The 25737-nt window shown below is 45.2% G+C and overlaps 1 protein-coding gene across 1 annotated transcript in view; it reads right to left on the bottom strand.

Moving 5' to 3' along the window:
- FBXO24 (F-box protein 24) overlaps positions 1-25737 on the bottom strand; it is a 219019-nt gene that overhangs the window by 25302 nt on the left and 167980 nt on the right. Inside the window, exons 4-7 of the mRNA XM_085637266.1 lie at positions 23172-23410; positions 19065-19308; positions 5915-6073; positions 4803-4924 (exon numbers count right to left, since the gene is read on the bottom strand). Coding sequence (XP_085493392.1) covers positions 4803-4924; positions 5915-6073; positions 19065-19308; positions 23172-23410 — 764 coding nt within the window. The remainder of the gene's footprint in view (positions 1-4802; positions 4925-5914; positions 6074-19064; positions 19309-23171; positions 23411-25737) is intronic.

Raw genomic sequence — 25737 nt, 5'->3', positions numbered from 1 at the left:
ACTTAATCTTGCCCTTGATGGCTTACACAAGGAGTCATCCAATAGGATTACAAACTTAATCTTGCACCTGATGGCTTACACAAGGAGTCATCCAATAGGATTTCAAACGTAATCCCGCACTTGCTGGTTTACACTAGGATTCATCCAATAGGATTACAAATTTAATCTTCACTTGATGGTTTACACAAGGAGTCATCCAATAGGATTACAAACGTAATCTTGCACTTGATGGTTTACACTAGGATTCATCCAATAGGATTACAAACTTAATCTTCACTTGATGATTTACAGAAGGGGTCATCCAATAGGATTACAAACTTAATCTTGCACTTGATGCCTTACACAAGGGGTCATCCAATAGGATACAAAGTTAATCTTGCACTTGATGGCTTACACAAGGAGTCATCCAATAGGAATACAAACTATGGGCTGCACCTGTTTTAGTTCTACAAGAGTCTTAGGAACCACATCTCACACAGACTTTATATCTGTATTAGAACACAAATGGTATTAATGTATTGCTTTGAATGAGCACATGTTTGTTGGTTGTTTAGATGAACTATATGATCCTTATGAACACTTTTCATATTATAACCAGTTACTTTATAATGTAATGAGAGCCACCAAATGATATCATGAAATCTTAAAGATAGTTCTCTTTAGCATGCAACATATAATAGTGTAGAGTGTTGTTTACAATTATATTAAATCTGATTGTGTTTCTGCTCTGAAAACTACTGAGTTTCATTCCATTACAGAGTTTGAAATACAGAGATACTCAGTGGGTATCTTGTACAGGGTATCAGAAGTAGATGTCAGGCCAATACCGTGGCACTACTAAAAGATTTCTATTGTCTCTATAGATCAATGTTTTTTCAGTGCAGATCAGGGCTTCGGTGTACTCAGGCTGTGATACCCAGTGTGTGTTTCTCTCTCACGCCCATTCCCCTTTCCCGAGGTCTATTTCTAGCCTACATGTTGTTAGTTTGTGATTGGCAGTAGGTGCGGGGAAGTCTGGAAGCACACATCCCTCCCGTTCGATCTCGAAGGCAAGGTAAGGGTATAAAGATTTGAAAAAGTCACTGAGCTGGTCTATGGCCACATAGAGGAATGAAACTTATTCAGTCAAAGAACTCTGAAAAGAGTGTGGGATTCTTTATAACACATGGGTCCGATTCACAAACTGCATTTTGTAGCATGTGAAGTCGTACAACAGTAGAACTACTCACATATTACAAAATGCTATTCACTAACCTATGTGTGGAGACCTCCCCAGCTCATAACTTTTCTTTGCATTTCTTTGCTGAGGTCTAATTTTAGTAGTAAATGTGGCAATGACTCAGAATGGAGAATAATTACTTTTGAATGTGTGGAGTTTAGGAAGGGGTGAGGAGGGGATCAGGGTGGGACACGCTATTGCAAACACCCACATACAAAGAGTAAGGCCATTGCTATTAACAAACTACGGAGCATATCAGCAACAACCGGCGATAATTATCGCTAAGCGCACTTAGCGCTAGGATAATTTTCGCCGGCTATCGCTTGTTTTTATTGCGGAGATAGCGCGCTATCAGCGACGCTTATCTCCAGAGCGATAAAAACAACTGAGTTAGCTGCCAAATATGCAATTATCGCTGGGTTTCCAGCGATAATCGCACAACGTTTGGCGCTACGTTGCTGATAGGACTACACATACTTAGCCATGATATCCACCTTCCATAGGATATCATGGCTAAATCAGTTTAAAAGCAGGCGTAAGGAAAGTAGCGCTAACCGAGGTTAGCGCTACTTTTCTTATCGCTCTGCAGGTTAGGGTGAGGCTTGATAATAGGAGAAATGTCGCTTAGCGACATTTCTCCCGTTATTCTGGGGAGGAACGCCCACTTTGGATCTCATTAGAGATGCAAAGGTCGGTGTAGGGAAAAAGGGTACTAACATGCGAATATGCATGTTAGCACCCTCTTGCTGATAGGGCGATGGTTTTATCTCCGCTTTTCTGGCTTTTAAATCCAAAAAAACAGAGGTAAATCCCTTGCTGATATGCCCCTACACTTCTAAAGTGACTACAGTAAGAAAAGTCACAAAACAGTACTAAATGTACTTCAGGTTATCCTTGGAGCATGTCTTCCTGAGCACCACCGTTGTTCTTCAACAAAGATCAAAAGATCAGAGCATGGACCACCAGATAAGTGCTGTGAAATTTCTTTATTTACTCCATTTGAAAGTCAGCCATTACGCGTTTCAGCCCTGAGGGACCTTGATCACATGACGCACTAATACATCTTTCGTTTTGCTTTTTATACAATTTTTTTAACCTTTTCTTAAAGTGATAAGTGCATGTTAAACAGTAGTCATGGACATAAACAAACTATCTTGTGTTGATGTTTTACATTGTTCAATTTTTTCAACAATTCAATTGCAAACAGATCAATTTGTTTTGCTGGGTATTATGAATATTAACACAATTTGTTTTAAAACCCTTTGCTTTGTTCGCATCATTGGTGCACTGCTTTCAGTGTTGCCGTTCTGACATAGGGGATTAATATAAATACCTCAAATCCATCATGAGATTCCTGTATAAATACAATGATCGTGTTGGTTTCAAGGATTGCATAAATATCTTAAAAGCCCTTGTGCCATTTGTGTAAAATACAGATTGTAGAAAAAACAGCTAGAAGTTCATGTATAAATACAATAACAGAGTTTGTTCAAATGTGTTAAATGACTCTCTAAAACCATTCTATAAAACATATAAACCAAAGATTGTGCAAACACACCTGCCAATTGAATTTTAAGTAACACTATTGTTGGTGCATCTCCTGACTAATGAAAGTGCTTGTGCTATAGCCGAAGTTCAAAAAGTGCATGTGCAAACTACACCCAAAGTGGTAAAAACTTAAGCTAAAACAAAAATTAAAAAATACTGTGTATGTACTCAGGGGGGTGGTCTTATTCTGGCTAAAAAAAAATTGTGTGTATATGGTCTGTGTGAATACACTGTTAATTAGTCTAGATAGCTAATTTCAATATTGAATAGTTCACCCATTGCTATGTTTTACAGGCATGTGTACAGGTCTTCCGTGGTATTTAATCCACCTGGAAATTTGGAGTCCAGCTCTAAAGTATATCTGGTCTCCAACTTGCGTAGGGTTCGCTCCCTATTTACTCCTCTTTTGTTGTGTGGAACAGAGTTGATGAGGTAATACACAAGATCTTTTGGATCAGCTTTGTGCAATTCGCCAAAATGTCTGGCCACAGGATATGTTTGATCCTGGTTTCAGTCCGTTACTCAGACCTTGATCACAGGTCATCATCCCGTGATCAAGGTCCGAGTAACGGACCGAAACGCGTTGGGTATGGCAATGGCCTCTTTGCAATAAATAAAAAGTCCTAATATACAGAAAGGGAGTACCAAGTGCTGTGATGTGGCTGCTATGGAACATGCCAGTACAAACAAATGTAATAAAATGGAAGCGATTATGCATAGCAATTGCCTGAGCACTGAAGAAAATATTTCCATGCATTTGTGGGAGTGCACATTGACCATACCCCAGCACAATAACTTAAAGCAGAGGGTTGGTCACACAGCACATTCTTGGGAAGAACTTCATTTCTCCATGAGATTAAAAGTACAGCATTTCTGAAAATAAATGCAAATATGATCAGAATTATAATTGATTCATCACTTGCCAGGATGGCCTCCAAGACTTGGTGGTTGCGGGTGTTAACAGGCTGTTGCATTCCCTCGAACCCAATATGCTAGGGTATAGGAATAGGAAGTTAAGAAGGACGGTGTAGGAATATGTGAAAAGGATCCCGGTTTCTGTACTAAAACTCCCAGTCCAATGTGTAGAGACCTGGAAAACCACTCTTCATGCTGGGTTTCTTTTCTCCCTTTACCTCCAGCAGAGGGCAGGCTTTAAGCTTCAGATGGGTTAATCGAAAAGACGGGGGAACAATGCCCAGTACCTGGATCCCGATTACTTTTAATGTTAATCGCTTTAATTGTTTATTTTTAGTGATAAACGCATTTTTCACTAAGATGTGTGCATTTCTTTTTTTCAATGTTTTATTTTCAAAGGTATTTAATGCAAATTAAAAAAAAATTATAATCACATCAAACTAATAAATGACTCTCGCTAAAGCTTTGCAATGAAGCATACTTGTTTAAACTTCCTAAGAAAACAATTATACAATTCACATGGAACTTCACTATGCAATATGGTGATTCTTTGAGTCTCCCCTTTAATGAGAAACTGTTATTGGGGGAACTGAAGTAGGTAATAATAGTCAAAGAAACAGACCTGGTACCCCACATGGATAGACCCACCCATAAGTAGCCAAGAACTTTGACTACCGAACCCACAGCCAGCTCGATTCCGGCACATTAGAGCCAGGCAGACATACAGAAAGCTGAACTTGACTAAAGTCGCACCTGAAAAATACCCTGGACAGCAACTCTTAGAAGCTAATCAGCTCCAAGGTGCTAATTGAGCTAAACTAAGGACAGATCCTCTTCCACAAACCTTGATATGTCTGTCACTGTTGTACAGTGCAAGGATCTGCGTTTGATTCCAATGGAGGTGTGCTCTTACTTTTGGCTAAAGGGCTGGTCACTTTCTTACCAAGTACCAAAAGTCATTAAAAGGCATTCCATAGGATTATAATTCCTGACCCCAAAAAACGTTTTCTCTGCCCTAGAATATCCACCTTCTGAGACCAGGCTATTGAGAAGGCTTTTTTGACCAGTTTTTTAACTTGCCTTTTTGAGGTTCAGAAGACCACTCACTTTCTGATCTTACCTTGGATGTTAAAGACAGCGCCAGTGGCATCTGCAAGTCCAGGGGGTCGAAGGCATGAAGCGTTCCAAAGAGGTCACGATACACTCCAGCTGCGTGGACCTCAAAGTACACAGCTCCCAAATCTAAAGAGGCAGGAGGGGAAATGTTAGGTGAACCCCGTACACGCCCGCTGTGTATGCCTCAAATTAAATAGAGGCCACGTGTATGAAGCTATCTCTTGGTTGCAAACGTTCCGATTCTTACAACTGGGCCATTTGCGACTGGTAAAAAGCTTTTTTTTCTATGTACCAAACCCTATTTTGCAATTCAGTAACCTATTACCAAATCGCAAAATAGGTTAGAGATTCGTATTAGGAATGGGCGTGTTAAGGACATCCCTACCTAATACCGAATTGCAGTGGTATGTATGAATGTTTTGTGACCCTTCTTGTTTGTGAAGGGTTGCAAAAATGCTTTTACGAGCAGGCAGTGGTCCCACAAGAAAACGTTTAATTTCTGTTTTTGAAACGCATTCCTTTAAGGAATACAGGCTGCATTTTATTTTTAAACATTGCTTAGTTTTAAAACTAGCACAGACATGGTGGTCTGCTGTCCTCAGTAGGCCACCATCCATGTGTTTTTAGTAATTCCCAATGGGTCGCAAATTGCAAACTACCTCTTGAATATTAATGAGATAGGTCAATTGTGACCCCATTAGGAATCGCTAAACCTACATACATGTGGCCCATAGTTCCCAAAATCTGGGTAAGCAGGAGAAAAATTAGATTATCTGTGCATCCCCACAGCAAACATTTCCAAGTATGGTTCCCCTAGCCTAGAGAGCCACACTGCACAGTTAGCATGATGCACACACGTGGTGTGCTCCAGCAGACAGCATTTTTTTTGAGTGCTTTTTTCTGTGATATTCAGAAAGCACTCTTCTTGTGGTCTCATGCCAGCAGTCTACATGTTGCTCCCTCTTTATGTGCTGTCATGCAAACAGATGTTGTGCAAATTTAGTGCTTCCTGAGCAGTCTTACATGACATCATTCAGGCAACATGCTTGTTGATCACTCTGTGATACCAGACAGATAGCAAGCTTGCTGTGTGCATGCATGTAATGTGTACTTTACCTGTGACATAGATCACGCTGCTCTGGTTGGAGTAGATGTGATTCACCACAATATGAGAGAGGCACTTGGAGATCTTCCGCAGGGAAAGCTGGACCGTGTAGGATCGCGGCTGGTCTAGTTGGGTCTCGTTCACGATAAGACTGTAAACTTTACCTTCCTCTAAGGACAAAAGAGATGAGACGAGGCCAACCTGAGACAGTGAACTTTACAGATGACACTGTGCATTTATCTGATTATACAGTAATGTCTGACCATAGACTGTTTTGCCTTTTCTTGCATCATAAGCTACCTCTTCCCTGTTACCCTGTTCCTTTCACTCGTGTCCCAAAAGGCCAGGATGGGCGTTGAGGGGCAACTTACCCATCAAAGATCACATCGGGAGAGTGGCAGTAGCAGAGCGACTGCATGGCCCTCTCTGGATTCCCTACTAAGCCCACACTAGGTGTCTGCAATGAGCAAGAAATGAGTGACCTGCATCTTATTCATGGACAGGCTGTCTTCAGTCCCTTGTTTGAAATGATGGTCCCACCAGCCTAAGACCATTTTAAGAATCAAGAACGAGTGATGACTGGGTCATGAGGCTGGGAGGTGTTGGATGGAATGCAGTCTGTTAACCCTCATTATAAATGTGTCCTCCTGTACTAATGAATAAACCCTTCTCTTTAAATGTATCCCCTCTTTCTTTCAGTCTGTCTTTAATGATGTTTCGAGTGATGAGCAGCCAGCAAGCGACTCTCATCTTTTTGAAGGTTCCCATTTAAGACATATGGAAATTTAAATGGGCGGGCTGAATGGTGTGTCTGATTGGCACCTTGAAAGTGGCTGTTTGTGTTGAACCAAACCAAGGACAGCATTTCCTTTGACACCTGCAGAGACAAGCCTCACCTCACTCCATGTCATCTCTCCCTGGGATGAACACTCCTCAAGCTAAAAAAAAGCACTACTACTGATGCGAATCTCACCACAACAGCAGAGCTCCAGAGTCTCCTGTTGGCCACCAGGTTCACATGACAGTAATATCAGTGGTCATATGACTTGCATCCAATGCATTGTTCTCCACACCAGTGTTTTTCTGTCCAGAGTTTCTGCCAAAGAAAGCCCTCAAAATCCCACTACCGCTGTTTGTACATTAGTGTGACAAGCAACCCAGGCATGCAAAAGCCTTAAATCATGCAACTTCAGCACAACCTCTGAAAGAGGAACCATGGAAGGTAAAGATTTTGTATTCAACAATGTTTCTATCACCTTGAATTCCTTTTCTAATTGCAATACAAGCAATGTTATTTATTTAATCTCATGCCCATGCAACAAAATCTACATTGGCCAGACAACCCAAAAAGTTAAATTGCGTATCGGCCAACACAGAAGCAGAGTGCGATGTAAAACCCCCAATGCTCCCCTTGTCGAACATTTCATTGAAATGAGGCACAAAGAGGACGACATAAAATGGACAGTGATCAAAACCATCAAGCAACCGCCGAGAGGTGGGGACATTGCTAAAATCCTGAACAAAGAAGAACTCAGAATGATCATCCGCACCAACAGCATCAGGCAAGGCCTGAATCACAGCGAGGATTGGACAAACCTCATTTGATACACTGTATTTTCGTCATTGTATTGCTGGATCAAATTTTTTTTAAACTCCCCTTTAAATGCCAATTCTCTAGCAATTCTTGTTTCATTTTCCCTTTCTTGTATTCATTTGTATTCTTATTGTAATTGGTTTGTTGAATCTCGCCTTAGCGGTATTTCAACGCTAATTCCGCAACAGTTGCCCAATCAGGCATGTGCACTTTTCTATTGAACTGTTTTCCGTTACATGACTTAATCACGTGTCAGTTTCTCTACTGTTGCTCATTACATCATTTATCCTGTACAGAACGCCGCCATAACAACAATCCATGCTATTTCATATTTAGGCTTGTAAATTGTCTCTTTAGACTTGGTCATTAGTGCTTGAAATTGTTCACTGTAACCCTTCGTCCCTCTAATTTTAAACTTCCTAGTCTAGCTTCCCTTACCATCTCACTCACCCAAGATGGCACCGCTCACACACGCTCTAGTCGTCAACACACGCTTTGAGCATTTATACGCGCACAGTGCACCATCACCTCGTCACTCGGCTCACTACACCAGAGGACCTGGCTCTATTCCGGTAAGCGCAGATCACACCCCCTCTTTTTCCCCACCTCCCCCGTTCCTACGGTACAGCACCTTCATCGAACTAATGTCGAGCCATTTCTCCCTTAGTACATTGTCACGCCGCCCAATCTTCCCGAGCCATTGCAATACTCGTTGGATCATCAACTTGTTGGACTCCTCCATTGATTCCCTCCACAATAGGTAATATGGTTCCCCATTAGCGTTGTTTCACCATCATGCCCACCATTGACTCACGTAACGCGTAACATTTCACTTCCAGTGGACCTTCACGCAATCGGATTATCGCTGATCCTTGATACATCCGCCGGACCGTTAATTATTACGAATCTAGCGCGTAACTTCACCTCATTAAGGTGAGAAGTATCTCCTAATCTTAGCCACATCCACTTCTCATTGTTGCCACGCGTTTTGCCTGCTCGATCAGTTCAACGCGGTTAAATCTCCACTTGTCATCCTTTTGTCAGTTGTCTCCGACCTCCGGGACTCCCCTCCCTCCGTGGACACTGATTCCTTTAACTACCCTGCCAAGGTGAGCGCCGCCCCAGTTACTCACACCACGCATGCTACCTGAGTACGCGCTAATTCCGCTCCCTGCTACTATCATTCTTGTCAACGGTTAGCTTCTTACCTCGAGAGTAATTGACACTTTCCAATTTTTGACAGTAACAACACCACGAGCACGTCCATGTTTCTTCTCGTCTCCCCTCTCTGATCCATTCCACCGGGTCTCATTATTTATGAGCTCGACGCATGCCCACACACCAGCATGCCTCCTGGTTACCACACCTGCACTATATGTGTCATTGTTGTGACAAATTCATCACGCCGTCATTGGATCGCCCTAATCTTCTCTCTCTATACCCTCTTTACTCACCGCTTACCCCTCCCCTTCTCTATATCACCCCTGTTTGTTTTCTCACAGGCAATTTCTGTTATAATCAGGCATGTACTCATCAATGTCCTGATGATGATCCTACTACCCTCGTAACAGGATCGAAACATCGTCAACCCCAACAAAACAGCGTGCACATTAATCCATTGTGTAAAAAAGTGCATTTACTGTTTTTGCAAAAGCTTAAAACATCTGATAATGTACAAAGCTCCTACTGTCTTGCCTGAAATGCCCTTGTGTGTTTTGTAATGTTGCTGTTCTCACGGGATACAGGACTGTGTCCCACATGATTTTTGTTCCTATATGTTTGCATTGTTTTACTACAATATTAAACCGGTTGTCCAGCTGGACATCCAGAATATAGTATCGATTCCGAACAATATTTATTTAACGCTTATTCTAATCGTTTGAGGACCACTGTTTTTTGTAATTATACTCCTCTGAAGTAGCCCACTTGTAAGGAACGACCATGGAAATTGTCTTCACCTCAGCACCATCTTTTTAATGTCACTCTCTAATGCCACTGGACAGACCACTTCGACATCCTGATACTTATCGACCATGCACCCACCACCCTCCATGGGCAACTTAATATCTCTAAGCAGAAATACTGCTCCCTTAATGGCTTCTTCATTAAAAACTGCAACAAGACGAAAGGAGTGTGGCGGCCACAATCCAATCAACATTCAAGGTCAATACCATTAAGGACTCTCAGTACCTGAAGGTCACATCACTCTAAAGCTGCTGTCTACTACTCCCAAACCCCCTTTGAATGACTACCCACTCACTAGTTCTTTCCTGTCTAAAGTGTGGAAGGGCACTTCTTTGCAGCATCTCTGACTCCATTCTGGCTGCAGAGAAAAGGCTGCCTTGCATCTCATCGAAGGACTCGTGAAGTAAAAGGTCCTTGCTCAGAGCCAAGCACATCTACATTGGCTGCTCCTGGTAGCTCACCTCATCTCCAGACCTGTTCCATCACGGACAAGGAAGTAACATCCAGTGCAAAGCCTTACCATCCCCAGAGAGAACTCATCACAATAATCACATCATCACCAGTCTTGAAATTAAGAGGTACAGAAAGGAAAAGACCTGAAAACAAATTAGGAACTCAAGGATCTAAACCCCCCCAATATATCAGACGTTTCTCATCACTTGTGTATTTCAAAGGAAAGTCCGAAACACATCTCTTCAGTAGAGATGACGTACTTCTTTGAGGTCAATAGTGTGAGATTTCTTGTCCATGAGCCACTAATGTCCTTGATCGTCTGTTATTCCCAGACCCAAATATAAAGCACAGTGCTTCATAGTTGCTCCACAACTATGTTAGCCCTCTAAAAGTACCAATGGAACTAAGCAGCCTTCAAGAGCCAGAAATCTCGCACAGTAGTGCATTGTTTCCCAGGGTAGGATGTGGCCTAACCAAGTCGGTTGAGGATGGATGTAGCGGGCAGGACTGTCACAGAGGGTGGCAGATTCCAAAGCTCATGAAGGATAAATAAAAATAAGAAGAAAGTGGGATTCTACAAGTCAATGAAAATAACTCAGCATGCCTGAGAACAATCTCTTGTCAACTGAGCTCTGTAGGACTTGCTGCTCCAGAATATGACTTCCATGATCCCAGTTTCAGAACAAAGGGGAGGATGGTGTTGACAAACTGAACCTGGCTAAATGTGCTTTGTAGGTTTCAGCCCTTCTACTTCACTTAGGGCCACATGTATAAAGTCTTTTTGAGGTTGCAAATGGGCCGATTCTCAGAATCGGCCCATTTGTGAACGCAAAAAAGGCTTTGCACATGTATAAAACCCAAAGTGCGATTCGGAAACCTGTTACCGAATCGCAATTTGAGTTTGCAATTAGGTATTAGGAAGTGTTAGACTTGGCATCTTTGGCGTGGTTTCCCCTGACTTTTTTTGCCTCTACCTCTGGTATTTTTGATGCTGTGCTGGCTTAGATGCTTTGGACACTTTGCCACTGCTGATCAGTCTCAAAGTGCATATGCTCCCTGTGTAAATTATTATTGTAATTGGTTCTCTCTGATTGGCATATTTGATTTACTGGTCAGTCCCTAGTAAAGTGCACTGAGTGTGCCAGGGCTGGTTAATCAAATACTACTAGTGGGCCTGAAGCACTAATTTTGCCACCCACACAAGTCGTCCTAAAACGGTAACTCAGACCTGCCACCGCAGTGTCTGTGCACAGTTGTTCACTGCCATGTTGACTTGTCAAGTGCACCCACTTGCCAGGCCCTAACCTACCCTTTTCTAACATGCCAGTGACCCCTAAAGTAGGCCAAGGGTACCCCTATTGGCAGGGTGCGGTGTATGTGAAAGGTAGTCCATCCCCTGATGTGTGTGGCATGTCCTGATAGTGAAATACTGCCAAATTCGTTTTTCACTTTTGTAAGGCTATCTATCCCCATAGGAAAGCATGGGTGTTAATTTATACCATCTTATAAATATAACTTACCATTGGGACCAGATAGGAAAATAAAGTTTAGTGTGCCTGAACTCAGAATCTCGAGATGCATCTTTTAGGAAAGGTGATTTCTTCATTCTGTGTTTGAAAATACCACTTTTAGAAAGTGGCTATTTTCTTGGTCAACCATCCTGTGTGCCTCTGCCTGTTTGTGGATTGACTGTCTGGCTTTGGAGTGACAGAGGCTGGGGAGGTGCGGTGGCTCCAGGAGTCTGGATGAGTCAGCACTAGGTTGAATAGGCCTGATCTGCATTTGAAGTGGTGGGAGCAGTAGCACCTGTACCTAAATATGGTTGTGCCTGCCTTCCACAATGCTGGCGGCGCCCCCCTGTGCTGTGTCTGGAGCCAAGGCTCACACTGTCAATGGATATTGTTGTGCACTTGCAGAGTGCCCCCTAGAACTGGTTTGAACTGGGCTCAGAGCCCCTTGCACAACGAGAACAAAGACATTTTGAGGCATAAGTATCAGACCCAAAACCCCAGACTTTTAGACTACTTCTGGAATCAAGAGGAACCTTTGCCAAGGAGAAGAGTTGGAGAAACTGACAAGTACTGTCCTTGCTGTGTGTCTGGGGTTGGCCTGCAGTTGCTGTTTTCTGCCAAGGAAAGGAGACGGACTTTGCTGTGTGTTGTGTCCCCTGCTTGAGGAAAGTCTCCAAGGGCTTGGGTAGAGCTTGCCTCCTGTTTTGAAGTCTGAGGAACACAAAGAATTCACCCCCAGCTCCCCTGAACTTCCTTGCTGGGAGTTCTGACCTGCCAAGAAGTGCCTGTGACTGTGTGGGGCCTCTGGAGGTTGTTTCTGCAGCTGGGAAGCAACGCAACAACAAGAACATTGACACTGTGGTGCGAGAAGAATCTCCCCGCACGGCCGCGCTGCTGCTGAAACCAATGCAGCGCCTGTCGCCGCTGCAAGAATCGACGCATCAAGGCATCGCGGCTGAAGAAATCGACGCAGCACCGTTCGGCGCCGCCACATCTATCGCCATTGCATCCCGGATTTCTACGCATCGTCCCTGTGTGGCAAGTTTTCCCTGACGCATAACCCACGGATCGGATTCATCTCAGAATCAACACATCGCCTCCCCCTACAGACCGGACCCGACGCACCGCTCCCCTGTGTCCAGCAGAACTGTCGCATCGCATCCATGAAGGTCTCAGGAATCGACGCATCTCTTTGTTTTTCAACACTTCCCATCGCTGCAGCTGTTTGGCTTGGTGAATTTTGTCGCAACGACAGGTACTTTGCAAGAAATCACGCACCCATAGTTTTCTAAAACCTTTTGAAAGTCATTTTTCTTAATACTTGTATGTTGGATTTTTGTTGTTTGGTCTTGTTTAGTTTAGATAAAGGTATTTTATTTTTCTAAACTGGTGTGGTGTCCATTTGTGGTGTTTTCACTGGCTTACTGTGAGTGTTGGAACTAATACTTTACACATTGCCTTTGAGATGAGCCTGTCTGCTCGTGCCAAGCTACCAAGGGGGTGAGCAGGGGTTATCTAATGTGTGTATTCCCCTTACCCTGACTAGAAGCAGGGGTCCTTATGTGGACAAAGGTACCTACCTACCAACAAGAGACCCCCATTTCTAACATTAGTGGCAGCGGTGGGATTTGAACTTGTATTTGTAATTGACCCAGAGTGATTGGTGTACATCACTAGTTTAGTGCAGACCACTACGCAACCACATACTGTGTTTTATTTTTGGTTCTATTTTTGATCTGACCCTTGAGTTATCCATGCATCATGTCTCGGAATAGTAAAGCAGCAAGTGGAGTTTCAGATTTGGAGCTTGACTTTGAATTGTTAAGCAGTTACAAGGTAGAGCAACTCAGGCAATTCTGCATAAACTTTGGTTGTCCTATAAAAAGCCACTTTAGAAAAGAGGAGCTACAGAAGGCTTTAGGGGCCTGGTGGGAAGCCAGAAAAGCTGGGGAGACAGATGATGCAGAAGTGGAGGGGGGTGCACCAGAGAATGGTTTCAGATCACAAGATTTGCCTGTTGGGAGAGCAGCCTCTAGGGCTGGCAGCAGTCATTCTTCTAGAAACTGGGCGCCAGAAGAAATAGAGGAAAGGCGCAGGGCCACAGATAATGCGTTAGTGGTCATGAGACTAAAGGCAGAGGAGAGTAAGAATGCTCTTGCTTTAGAAGAGAAAAAGTGGCTCTTGGCCCATGAGTTTAGCATGAGGGAACTGGACATTAAAGCTAAGCAGGTAGAGTCCAGTACAAATTGTGGCAGCACGCAGCCAGTGCAAGGCCAAAAGGTTTACATACCCAAGGATGTGCTACAGAATTTCCAGAAGGGGGAGGATGTGTATGCTTGGTTTGCGGCGTATGAAGTTGCATTGCGTATGCATGAGGTCCCTGAGAAGCATTGGGGGGCGGGCCTGTGGAAGCACTTTGAGGCCACGGGGAGAGACACCCTGACACCCCTGGAGGTTGTGGGTATCCTGACCTATCCCAAGATGAAGGAGGCTTTATGCGTCAGGTATGGGCTCACACCTGAGCAGTACAGGGAAAAGTTTAGGACCTTTAAAAAGTTTGAATCTCACACTTGGGTTGAATGTGTGAACATGTGTAACTGTGCACTGGATGGTTGGATAAAGGGCAGCAAGGTAACTGATTACCAGGGGTTGTACAACTTGATTGGTTGGGAGCACTTGAGTAGTCTGTGTGTTCCAGAGCTGCGCCAGCATCTATTGGATAGTAAGCTCAATGACCCCAGGGAGCTTGCTAAGGAGGTGGACCGCTGGAATAGCACCAGGGTCCACAAGGGGATGGTGGGAAACCCAGCCAAAGGTGGGCAGGGTCCCCAGCAGAATGGGGGGACAAGCGTAACCAAAAGGAGTTCTCTAAAGGGCCCCAAATCAGGTCCCAGTTTAATGATCCCCAGACCCCAGTTCTAAGAAGCCATGGCCCCATAAGGGAAGGCAAGACAACCAGGGTCCCTGCAGGTATTATCAATGTGGTCAGGAGGGCCACATTGCGAGGGATCCTAAGTGCCCCAAGGCACCACCAGCACCCACAGGTGCACCAGCACCAGGGCTAGTTAGTGTAGTGCTGGGGAAGGAGTTGGTTCCTAGTGAGGGTGGGGAGCCAGCTCTGATGACCCTAGTCTCGGTAGGAGACAGAGAGATGGTTCCAGGAAACCTGCCTGCCGGATAACACTAAAAAGTACCTGCGGTGGGTGACCATCAATGGGAGGAGGGTGGAGGCTCTGAGAGACACAGGAGCCAGTGTGACATCTGTCAGGTGTCAATGGGTGTCTGAAGAGCAGGTCGTCCCCAATCTACTTCACCCTGTAGTTGCTGCAGACAACTCTGAGGGCCTGTGTAAGGTGGCGCAGGTTCCCTTTGACTGGGGGGGTTCTCAGGTTCCTTGAAGGTCATTGTAAGTCCATCCATGCCTGTTGACTGTCTGCTTGGCAATGACCTGGAGAGCTCACCTTGGAAGGAGGTGGAGTGCCAGGCTCATTTAAAGATGTTGGGACTGCCTGAGTGGGCCAGTGTGCCTTGGCAGCCAGTAAGGGTGATCAAGAGGACCTGGAGCCTTAAAGAGTGGCCCAGTTGCGTGCCAGAAAGAGGAAGGGCAGGGGACGTGGGAAACCAGCCCCCAAAGTTCCCATGATCCAGGAGGAGGCAGAACCTGAGGGGTATGCCCTAGAACCTACAGGGAAACTAGTGGCCGAACTGGGAGACCTGCCTGAGCTGACCCATTGGCAGCAGGAAGGGGTCCCTCCAGGAGGATTTCTGCGAGGCGCAGATGGAATGCCCTACTCTGGTTGGTATGTGGCAGCAGGCTGCAGACCAGGCAGCAGGTGATCCATCCGGATCATCTTTGATTTATTGGGAGAGTGGTCTCCTTTACAGTGAGCCTAAGGTCACTGAGCCCGGGGCAGCCCATGTGCTGGTGGTACCCGCGTGCTACAGGACCTTCCTACTGGGTCTGGCTCATGACGTACCTCTGGGAGGAAATTTGGGGTGCGACAAGACCTATCAGAGGCTTGTCACCCACTTCTACTGGCCCCAAATGCAGAGGAACGTTGGCCCACGCTGTAGGTCTTGTCAGACTTGCATGGCAAGTTGCAAGACAGGAGGGAAGTGTAAGGCTCCCCTTCAACCCTTTCCTGTGGTGAGCACCCCTTTCGAGCGAGTGAACAGCGAAATTGTAGGCACCTGGAACCCAAGACACCTTTAGGCAACAAGTTTATCTTGGTCTTGGAGGACCATGCCACCCGGTACCCGGAAGCTGTCCCTCTCAGGACAATCATGGCCCCTGTGGTGAGCCGTGCATTGATGGGGATCTCTAGCCGTGTGGGGTTCCCCAGAGAGGTGGTCTCTGACCGTGATACAAACTTCATTTTCAGGTATATGAAGTCCCTGTGGGAGCAGTGTGGTGTAATGTACACATTCATCACTCCTTACCATCCCAAAGGGAATGGGTTGGTTGAGAGATTCAACTGAACACTGAAAGGCATGATAAAGGGTCTTGCAGAACCCATGCGACGTAAGTGGGACGTCTTTTTGCCATGCCTGTTGTTTGCCTACAGGGAGGTCCCCCAGAAATCCTTAGGGTTCAGTCCCTTTGAATTGCTGCATGGGCACCCTGTGAGAGGACCTCTGAGTCTGGTGAAGGAGGGCTGGGAGAAAACTCCTGGTAAGACCCCCCAAGATGTGTTCAACTACATGGTGTCCTTCAGAAACCAGACTCAACTCTTCAGGAAACTCGCTCAGGTGAACCTGCAAGCCAGCCAGAAGGAGATGAAACGATGGTACGACCAGAATACCACTCTGGTTGAGTTTCAGCCTGGCCAAAAAGTGTGGGCGATGGCACCAGTGGAGCCTTGTGCGATCCAAGACAGGTGGACTGGTCCATTGAAGTGGTGGAGCGCAAGAGCAATGTAACCTACCTGGTTAACTTGCAGACTCCTAGGAAACCTTTGAGGGTCCTGCACGTGAACCACCTCAAACCTCACTTCGAGAGATCTGAAGTCACAATGCTCCTGGCTACAGACGATGGAATGGAAGAGAAGAGCGAGCCTCTTCCTGACCTCCTGTCAGCCAAGGAACATGATGGGTCAGTGGATGGAGTGAACCTCTTACCCACCTTGACCCCAGAGCAACAGAGGGACTGTCGCCAGGTGCTGGGACAGTTCGCCTCCCTGTTCTCCCTGACTCCAGGAGTCACCAATTGGTGCGTCCATGATGTGGACACTTGGGGACAGTTTACCTGTGAAGCATAAAATTTACAGGGTAACTGACCGGGTCATGGCCAGCATTAAGGATGAGGTTTCCAAAATGTTGGCGTTAGGGGTTATAGAGCCCTCCAGCAGCCCCTGGGGTAGCCAGTGGTCTTGGTTCCAAAAGCTGCTGCGCCCGGTGCCTCTCCTGAACTCCGATTCTGCGTGGACAACCGTGGTCTCAATGCTGTCACCAGGACTGAAGCACACCCCATCCCCAGAGCTGATGAGCTCATTGATCCGCATGGAGTTGCTCGGTACCTTCGCACATTTGATCTAACGTCTGGGTACTGGCAGATTGCCTTGACTGATGGGGCAAAGGAGAGGTCTGCGTTTTCAACGCCAGAGAGGCACTACCAGTTCCGTGTCCTGCCTTTGGGTTGAAGAACGGCTCTGCCACGTTCTAGAGACTGGTCAACCAGGTATTGTCCAGTCTGGAGGAATTCAGCACGGCTTACCTGGATGACATTGCTGTGTTCAGCTCCAGCTGGGAGGAACGCTTGCAACACCTCTGCGAAGTGTTGAATGCTCTGCAGAAGGCAGGCCTCACTATCAAGGTCAGTAAGTGCCAAATAGGGCAGAGTTCTGTGGTGTACTTAGGGAACCAGGTAGGAAGCGGCCAGGTGGCACCAGTACAACCTAACATCGACACCATTCTGGCTTGGGAGCCCCCCAAGACCCAGACAGAGGTAAGAGCCTCCCACACTGTTCTTGTTTGTCTAGGGCTGTCACAGTGGTGCCAACGCTAGCTGGTGAATCTAGCATAGGAAGGACAAACCAACTGAGTTCTTGGCTAGGGAATAATTTAACATTGTCATTTGGATTGGACCCTTTCTTAAATTAAATAGAGCCATGGCTCAAAGAGGAGGTTTGTGTAAGTTTTCAGAATGCTCCTAAATTTGCCAATACCCCATTCTGAAGAGCCTTTACAGCTTGAGTGGTAACTCTCAGATGTACTGTTTCTCAAGCAGACTCACTTCTCTCTTCTGCAGTGATTGCAGGCTCCAGGAAGGCATGCTAACTGGTCAGAGCACAGATGCGAATGCAGAGGAACAGTCAGAAGTATAGGTCAATTGAGAGGTGTACGCGGACGGGGTGGAGAAAGGAGATGCCCACCAGTCAGGTGCAATAGTAATTTCACTGCAGTTATTATTAAAGGGCAGGCGAGCAATAGTTGGGAACTTCAGAAGGTGTGATGTGGACGGACAAAGATCCAGACATCTATACGAGATTGTCATGGAATCTGCAACAATTAAGTAGATGTGTTTGAAAATGAATGCACACTGTCCTGTCGGTGTACCTCATGTCTAGTAAATTACCATGTGTGGTTGCGTGTGAGACAGCATACAGTCCTCCTCTACCCCTCAAAGCTACAGAATCAACTCACTTCTGCTCCAGCTATCAAACGTCTTAAGAGGGTCGTCTAGTTAATAATGTTACAATCTATCTCAAAACCCAACAAGATCTCATCCAGCAGAGGGGAGCTCTGGAATGTCCAGTATTGGGTGAAGATACTTGAATGTTTACTCAGAACTGTGTTGTCGCTTTAATAGAGCTCTGCATTATCCAGGATTTTGGATTGTATCTGTTATGTTATGTTGTGTTAAAATTTCTTATAAAGCGCACATACACAGATTGGTTTCATGGCGCTGACCTCGGATATTGCTGAAGCCCCATGTATTTGGTTGTTCTGCAGAATCTAGATATAAGCTTGGGTGAATAGCCAAGTCTGAAGAAGCCTATTGTGTCTAAGCTTCGAAAACAAAGGGAGCACAAGGAAATGATGGAAAGAGCGCTGAAACTTTTCAGACACTCACCCCCAGTCACAGATCTGGGTTGAATCCATCATCGTTCTTTAGCACACTCCACCACCCCAGTTCAGACCAAGCCATATGCAAATCAGTCTTGACCCTGTTCCTTATGGGAACAGTCCATCTGGACTTCCAAGCCAGGTCTTCCCTGAACTGGAAACAAGCATCCTGGGACTGGTTTTAGGTCTGAATTGGGGTGGTGAAGTGAGCTAACTAACAATAATGGATTCAACCCAGATCAGTGACGGGGGTGAGTGTCTGAAAAGTTTCAGTGCTCCGTCCATTATCTCCTTGTGTTTGCTTCTAAAACATACTCTGGATTGCTAGGCACAGCTGCTTCATTGGCCTTCATTCCGAACCATTGTCGATCGCTAGGGAAGACGGTTGTCTAACCAAGACAAGCACGAGTGACTATCTCTAGTGGCCATGCTTTTATCTCCTAAACCCTGCACTATCTTACAGAGTTTGATTGTTCGGACCTCTTCTTGTGTCCATGGAAGCCCCAACTCTCACAGCCCCCCGCACACTCAACGCTCTCTAAAGACTTTAAGGATCGCTGTACCTTTATATACCTGTCAATAGCAGCAGCGACCGCTCCGTCTCCTGACCCACCAGCAGGATCTGCTTGAACTTCATGGATGAGTGGAAGGTCATCTTGAACACCCGCTGCCCGCTGGACTGCAGATAAACTTCTACGCAGTCGCAGGCCTGCTGGGGGCTGTGAGTGTCTCGAGACACGATGGGAGCCTGCTCCCGGGTGGCCAGCACGTAGAGGTATTTCCGGTAGATGGTGTCGTTCCTGGGGTCACTAGCAAACTAGAACGGAGAAAGGGAAAAAAAGCAACTTTCAAGGAGAGTCCAAGAGGCGACCATAGAAGGTGGCTGCTGTAGAGGGAATCAACCCAACAAGTCAACACAGGCTCTCAACTAAACTACTGCTATGGTGAGCATAGCAGCTCCAACCGGAATTACTGCCACGGCCTGAGTAATTCAAGGAATTGTCAGTACTGACAACTTCAGCGTCCACTATCCTTGCATATTTAACTAAGTGAAGAAACACGCTATCCAAGGCCTAAGTCTGTGAGTTAAATTGTGCTCCTATTCACATTGATTGGTGAACTAGCATCTCCAGTCATCTGACCAGTGTACCTTACCAAGTGGTTTTGCACAATCTCAGAATCACTGTTTTGGCTAACCCATAGACTTAGACATGGGCACAGTTATTAAATTTAACCTGTAACATCACCCAAAATTGGGGAAGTTTACAAATAGTAAAAATTGGGATACAACTCTCTAAAATATGTTTTTGTTGAAAGACCCCTTGCAGAAAGAATGGAGGAGGTTTTTCTGTAGGGGCAACATTACAATATATTTATAGTCATTTTATTTATTTAAAAAGTTGTATATAGCGCAAATGTGACCCCAGGGGTATCAGAGCACTTTACAACTGGTAAGAAAGGAAGAGGCATGTAGAGCAAACAACAGAATGAACACAAAAAGGTACAGGGTGTAAAAATCAAACTAACGGATCAAAACACAATCGTAACAGTAGAGTATTAAACTGGGGTGAAGATGGCATGTCACGTTGGGTTCTAGGACAGAAATATATTCAATCGTTAGTGCTTTCTTTTAATTTTTGAAAGATGTCGTTGAGTGGGTTCAGTCTGATTTCGGGGGGCAGGGAGTTCCAAATTCTCGGGCCGATACTCGAGAAGCCTCCGTTGCAAGTTTTCTTTTTGTGGCATTCCTGTGGTTTCAACAGTAAGGTGCTGGAACTTCTAGATGATCTGCAGCCACCAGGAAGCCCTAGTTTTTGAGTGAGGTAAACTGGGGTGTTGAAATGAAGGGCTTTATGAGTCATGCAGGCAATTTTCAGCTTTATCCGGGCTTCACATGGGAGCCAGTTTGGGGATTTCAGGTTGGGAGTGATGTGCCTATTTCTTTTTGATTCAGTGAGGAGTCTTGCCGCAGAGTTAAGAGAGGCCCTTGGTGTAGCTATCTAAGATCTTGGTAGGCCGCTGAGGGTTGCGCTACTGTAGTCCAACTTGGAAATCACAAGGGCTTGCACGGCAGACTTAAAATCATTAAGGGGGAGGAAAGGTTTTATTGCCCTTAAAAATTCATTTGGAAGTTTGCTCCTTTGGTGACAGCTCTCATGTGCTTCTGCTTGTTCAAGTTTTTGTCCAGCATTATTCCTAGTGATCTCGTGGAAGCAATAATGTGTGGTAAGCAATTAAGAGTTGTTCGTTGCTTCACTCATTCTTCGATAGCGGGTGACTGTTTGGGAGGGGCGATTAGGAGGAATTCCGTTTTGAGGGCATTTAATTTGAGGTGATTGTAGGTCAGCCAGTTTGGGGGGTTTTGTAGGGTTATGTTGAGGGAACTGATGTCCTCAGGGGAAGAGATTTCCATGTACAGTTGGGTGTCTTCAGCATACATGTGGTAATGGATGTTAGATTGTTTCAGAATTTTAGTTAGCGGCTCCATGAACAAGTTGAAGAGAGTGGGTGAGAGCGTGGACCCCTGTGGCACCCCTTGAGTGACCGATATGAAATTGGACAGCGACTGGTTAACCTTGATTCTTTGAGTTCTATTGTGGAGGAACAAGGCAAACCCATTTAGGATGGACCCTGAGAGCCCCATCCTATGTTCCAATACATCTAGAAGGCTGTCATGTTTAACTGTATCAAAAGCTGACAATAGGTTGAGGAGGATCAGAAGGCAAGAATTGTTCTGATCCGGCACTTTTAACGCGTTATCCACAATGTGTGTGAAAGTGGATTCATTGCTATGACCCTGACGGAAGCCAGATTGGAATTGATCTAGTAGTCGGAATTGGTCAATGTGGTTACATAGTTGGACGTGGACACATTTTCCGAGAAGCTTCGCCAGAGTTGGAATGTCAAGGTTGTTAAATTTGCTGGGAAAATGTACATTTTTTAAACTCCAAATTACATTTTATACCCAGTGAGTTAACACATGCTCACATCCACAGCCAGAATTAGGTAATGGTTAAGATCACATTGCACATATACTTATGAGAGGGGGTTGGTGTAAACTCACAGTTCGTAATGTTGACATAAAGTGCATCTTTCTAAACAACAGGTAAACTGCTTAGGCAACCAACCCAGCGAGTTAAAATAGGCTCTTGTCCAAACTAAAGCCTTGATGACAGACCAGTGCTTATAAAGAAATACGAGAAATATGAGAGTAACTCAAGCATCCCAATATTCTGGCAACCTTTGCTACTGCCATCACTAGATGTGTTTAGGCCTGTAAGGAAACATAATGCTAGTTAATCAACTGATGAGTCAGCAGTGTTGACATCCACAACTAATTTTGGACAAAAGGATATTTGCCCACACAACGGGCCACATGGCTTGATCAACAAGACCAAAGAGTTAACAGACCCGAATGAGCAAAACCTGTCCAGGTAGCGGGCACAGAGTGCAGAAGTAGCACGCAGAGCCAATAAACACTCCGCTGAAGGATACAGCCCACAGGCAGGATCTCCCCACCCACCAGATATGCATCCTCCGCCAATAGCTAATTGATTCCACTTCTCAAACCCTACTCATAGCTTCTGATGAATACATCTTCCCGCCTACTCCTCACCTTAAAAATATTCTCCCAGGTGTCAGGATGGTCCAGAAAATCATTTCCCCAGCAGTAGCTTTCCAGGCAGTGCCATGACTCTGCCCACTGGACATGATGTAACTAACATGTATTCAGGCAGCAGCCTGTGTTCTGACATCAGTTCCTATTTTCTGTGCGTTGTCGACACAGTCTAGAGTCTCTCTCTGTATTTCACCAACAAAATTTTCCTCACCTTCAGCAGCGACTAAGTCAAATGCCTCCTCTGAAGGTTTCATGGTTCAAGTACTGCTGTAAGTGTGGCAAGCAGATGTTTTTATAGCTCCTCACAACATCCTCATATGATGTTCATGGTTTGTGATTTGTGTTTCCTGATACACCTGATGGGCATCAGGGGATGGGAGACCAAGTTATACTTCCCAAGGCAAGTAGGGACACGCCAAAGAGTACCCTCTCTCTGACAGGTAAGTCCCTGTGAGGCAACTATTTCCCAAAAGGTCTTGCCATAAAAAAAAAGTGCTACAGAAAAGAAAAATACTCCTCTTTCTTGATCCCAGACTCTGGAATCATCCGCTGAGCCGATTCCAAGACTGCAGTAGATTCAACTTTTACGCCAGGCTGTAGTGGACATCTGTAGGACTGCTCTGGTACCCTCTGACCACTCCTCAAGGATGAACCTTCTTGGTGTTGGGCGACTCTGGTGACCCAGACACCTCCCATCTCTGCACCTTAAAAGGCTCTGGCCTTAGAGTATAACAATAACTATTATCCCTGCAGCATGCCTTACTGGGAAGCTGATGTCAGAGTGCAGGTTGGCACCAAATTCATGCCAATGACGTCACATCCAGCAGGCAGGAGAGTGGCTGGAGTCAACAGTGGGGAACTACAACAAGGCAGAAGCGTTTTGGGGCCAGTGTTACACCTGGGGAATATTCTTGAAATGAGGAACTTGCGGGAAGATAACGTATCCAACAGAAACATCATTACTGTAAGTAGGTAACTTCTACTTTAAGGACTCACACAACACTTTGCCCCAAATGCTGCTAAATAGGGAAAGAAGAGTGAAAGTGGTAAGTGAACCTCACATCCTTGGCATGACGGCAGAGCACCACGTAGCGGCACGCCCTCTTCCACTGGATCTGTCCGAGTGTGGAGGAGACCAGGGCGTTCTTCAGAAAGAAGAGGGTTCCTGTGTAGTCCATGATGAAGACGTGGTCCTTGGTGGCCAGGAAGCGGCGGTAGCCATGGGAGAGGTGCGGGGCCACCGTCTTGCTGAGGATTCGTCTCCGGCCCCCAAAGGTTTGGAAGTACAGGCCCTTAGTAGCTGCAGGAAATACAAAGTTGACAAAAGAGAAAATGTTAACAAGTGCGGAGGGGGAAGGGGAAGGGGAAGAGAGCACATTAACACAAATGGAATATTATTTAAAAAGCCACCAGGTTTGGTTCAGTTTCCTCTCGTTTGCACTCCATTCATAAGTGCTGGAGTTTGTCCTCTGTCAGCATCACATGCCCTGAAGCTCCAGACTCACAGCTTCTACTGCCCAGCAGCCGGCGGAAGGGGCTGGAATCAGAAGTATAGGTTACTACGCTTTTATTGACCTGGACTCTTAAGGGTCATAATGACGCCACGGTTGGACTAAGATAATACTTTCTTTTTTTAGGTTTAAAGAAATGTATTGATTTTACAAACAAAATACATTACAAGTCCCAGGGAAACAGAGAGTTGAGACAAAGAGACACTATCTAAGATTTTAAAAGTCACTACTGGAGAAAAGAGAGTTGAGCTGTTAGGATCAGAAGGGGTTTTTTCAGCCAAGATAGCACCGAGCTCGGAGGGGAGATTCTGGCGTCTAACAGGGCTTCATGTTACAAGTCCTGTGCTGATGGATACTTCTAACCACAGGTTCCTCACCTTTACAATATTCCCGGACTCTACTCTGGATCCAGAGATTTTGTCCAGCAATGCTCAAGACACACCAGTAGGTGACTTGACCCCACCCTGGAAGTGATTGAGAGAAGCCACATATAAATTAAACCCCTGCGTGCTGGCGTCGTTAACTTTGTCAGTTTTCCGACAACTGAAAAATTATCCAGGCAGTGTGCCAGGGGAGACGTCCCCCCCCCAAACAACAAGATATATGATGTGCCATGACTGCAAGAAACAGCTATCGATCAGAGTGAGACAGAGCATATGTTTTTGAGCTCCTGGAAGGTTCACTTGCTTTGCCATTATTAGTGGTTTCTGAATGAAATAAAACAAATATTTTCAAGCAATAGGTCTCTCGTTCCTTTCTTGATACACCCTTGTTGCCTGATTGATCTGTGTGTAACTGTCTCAATTTAATGAACCACTATCTGAGCCCGATTCACACAAGTAATCTGAGACAAAATCCTAACTTCAGGACTTTTGTAATTCACAAAGTGCATTCAGGAGAAGTAAAGTTAGGATTCCTAACTTTACAACTCCTAAATGCCATTTGTGAATACCGAAAGTCGTAAAGTTAGGATTTTGTCTCAGTTAAACTTAAGTTTTGGTCTTAAGTTAAACTTAAGTTAAACTTAAGACCAAAACTTAAGTTTAACTGAGATAAAATCCTAACTTTTCTTTTTTATATTCACAAAGGGCATTTAGGAGTAGTAAAGTTACGATTCCTTACTTTACTACTCCTAAATGCCCTTTGTGAATACCGAAAGTCGTAAAGTTAGGATTTCGTCTCAGATTACTTTTGTGAATCGAGCCCTCTGTTCTTTGCAATCTTTCCATCTCAGTTCACATTCCTTCCTTCTGCTGTTCTCCTTTCCTCCCTGCAGCCTCCCCCAGTGCATAGTAGCCATTTATGTATGTGGTATTTCTGTAGCGTAATCCTGGCCATAGACAGCAGAGCTCTCTAAAGACTAGGCAATCTGAAACATTTTGTAATAATGAAGATGGGGCAGAAGACAAGGCATGAGAGGAGATGCTAAGAGTTCAGGATTCCAGCAATTGAGAAACAGTTTGGATTGAGACACCATGAGCCTTATTATACAAAGTGCCCTAGGGGCGCAACGAGCATGTGCGCTCACTTTGTAGCACAGAGCGGCTGTTTCAAACCTGCACTGACAAAAACTCCTGAGAATATGAAAGCACACGCAAATATAAAAAAAAATGTAAAGGATGAGTTCACTCTGCTATTGCTCAACCCTTGATGACACGAAGGTAATGATCGCATGAATTCAGGAATGCCTTTATCAAGGGGTGCCTATGAGAGCACGGTAAACATCATGGATTACTTTTTATGCTGTTTGCGGTCATTGGTACCTGCAGCCTACCACAGGAGGAGACCTATCTATGCATAATGTGAAAAGTTATAAGCAAGTGACTTAAAGAACTGTTGGCTTGGGATTGATTCCAGAGACACTCACCATTCAAAATGTCTGCTAGAGACACTCACCATTCAAAATGGCTGACAGAGACACTCGCCATTCGAAATGGCTGCCAGAGACACTCGCCATTCAAAATGGCTGCTAGAGACACTCACCATTCAAAATGGCTGACAGAGACACTCACCATTCGAAATGGCTGCCAGAGACACTCACCATTCAAAATGGCTGCTAGAGACACTCACCATTCAAAATGGCTGACAGAGACACTCACCATTCGAAATGGCTGCC

Source organism: Triturus cristatus, chromosome 12, assembly GCF_964204655.1.
Source record: "Triturus cristatus chromosome 12, aTriCri1.1, whole genome shotgun sequence".
NCBI lineage: Eukaryota > Metazoa > Chordata > Amphibia > Caudata > Salamandridae > Triturus > Triturus cristatus.
The sequence above is the reverse complement of the archived record's forward strand: the minus strand, read 5'-3'. Positions and strand labels throughout refer to the sequence as shown.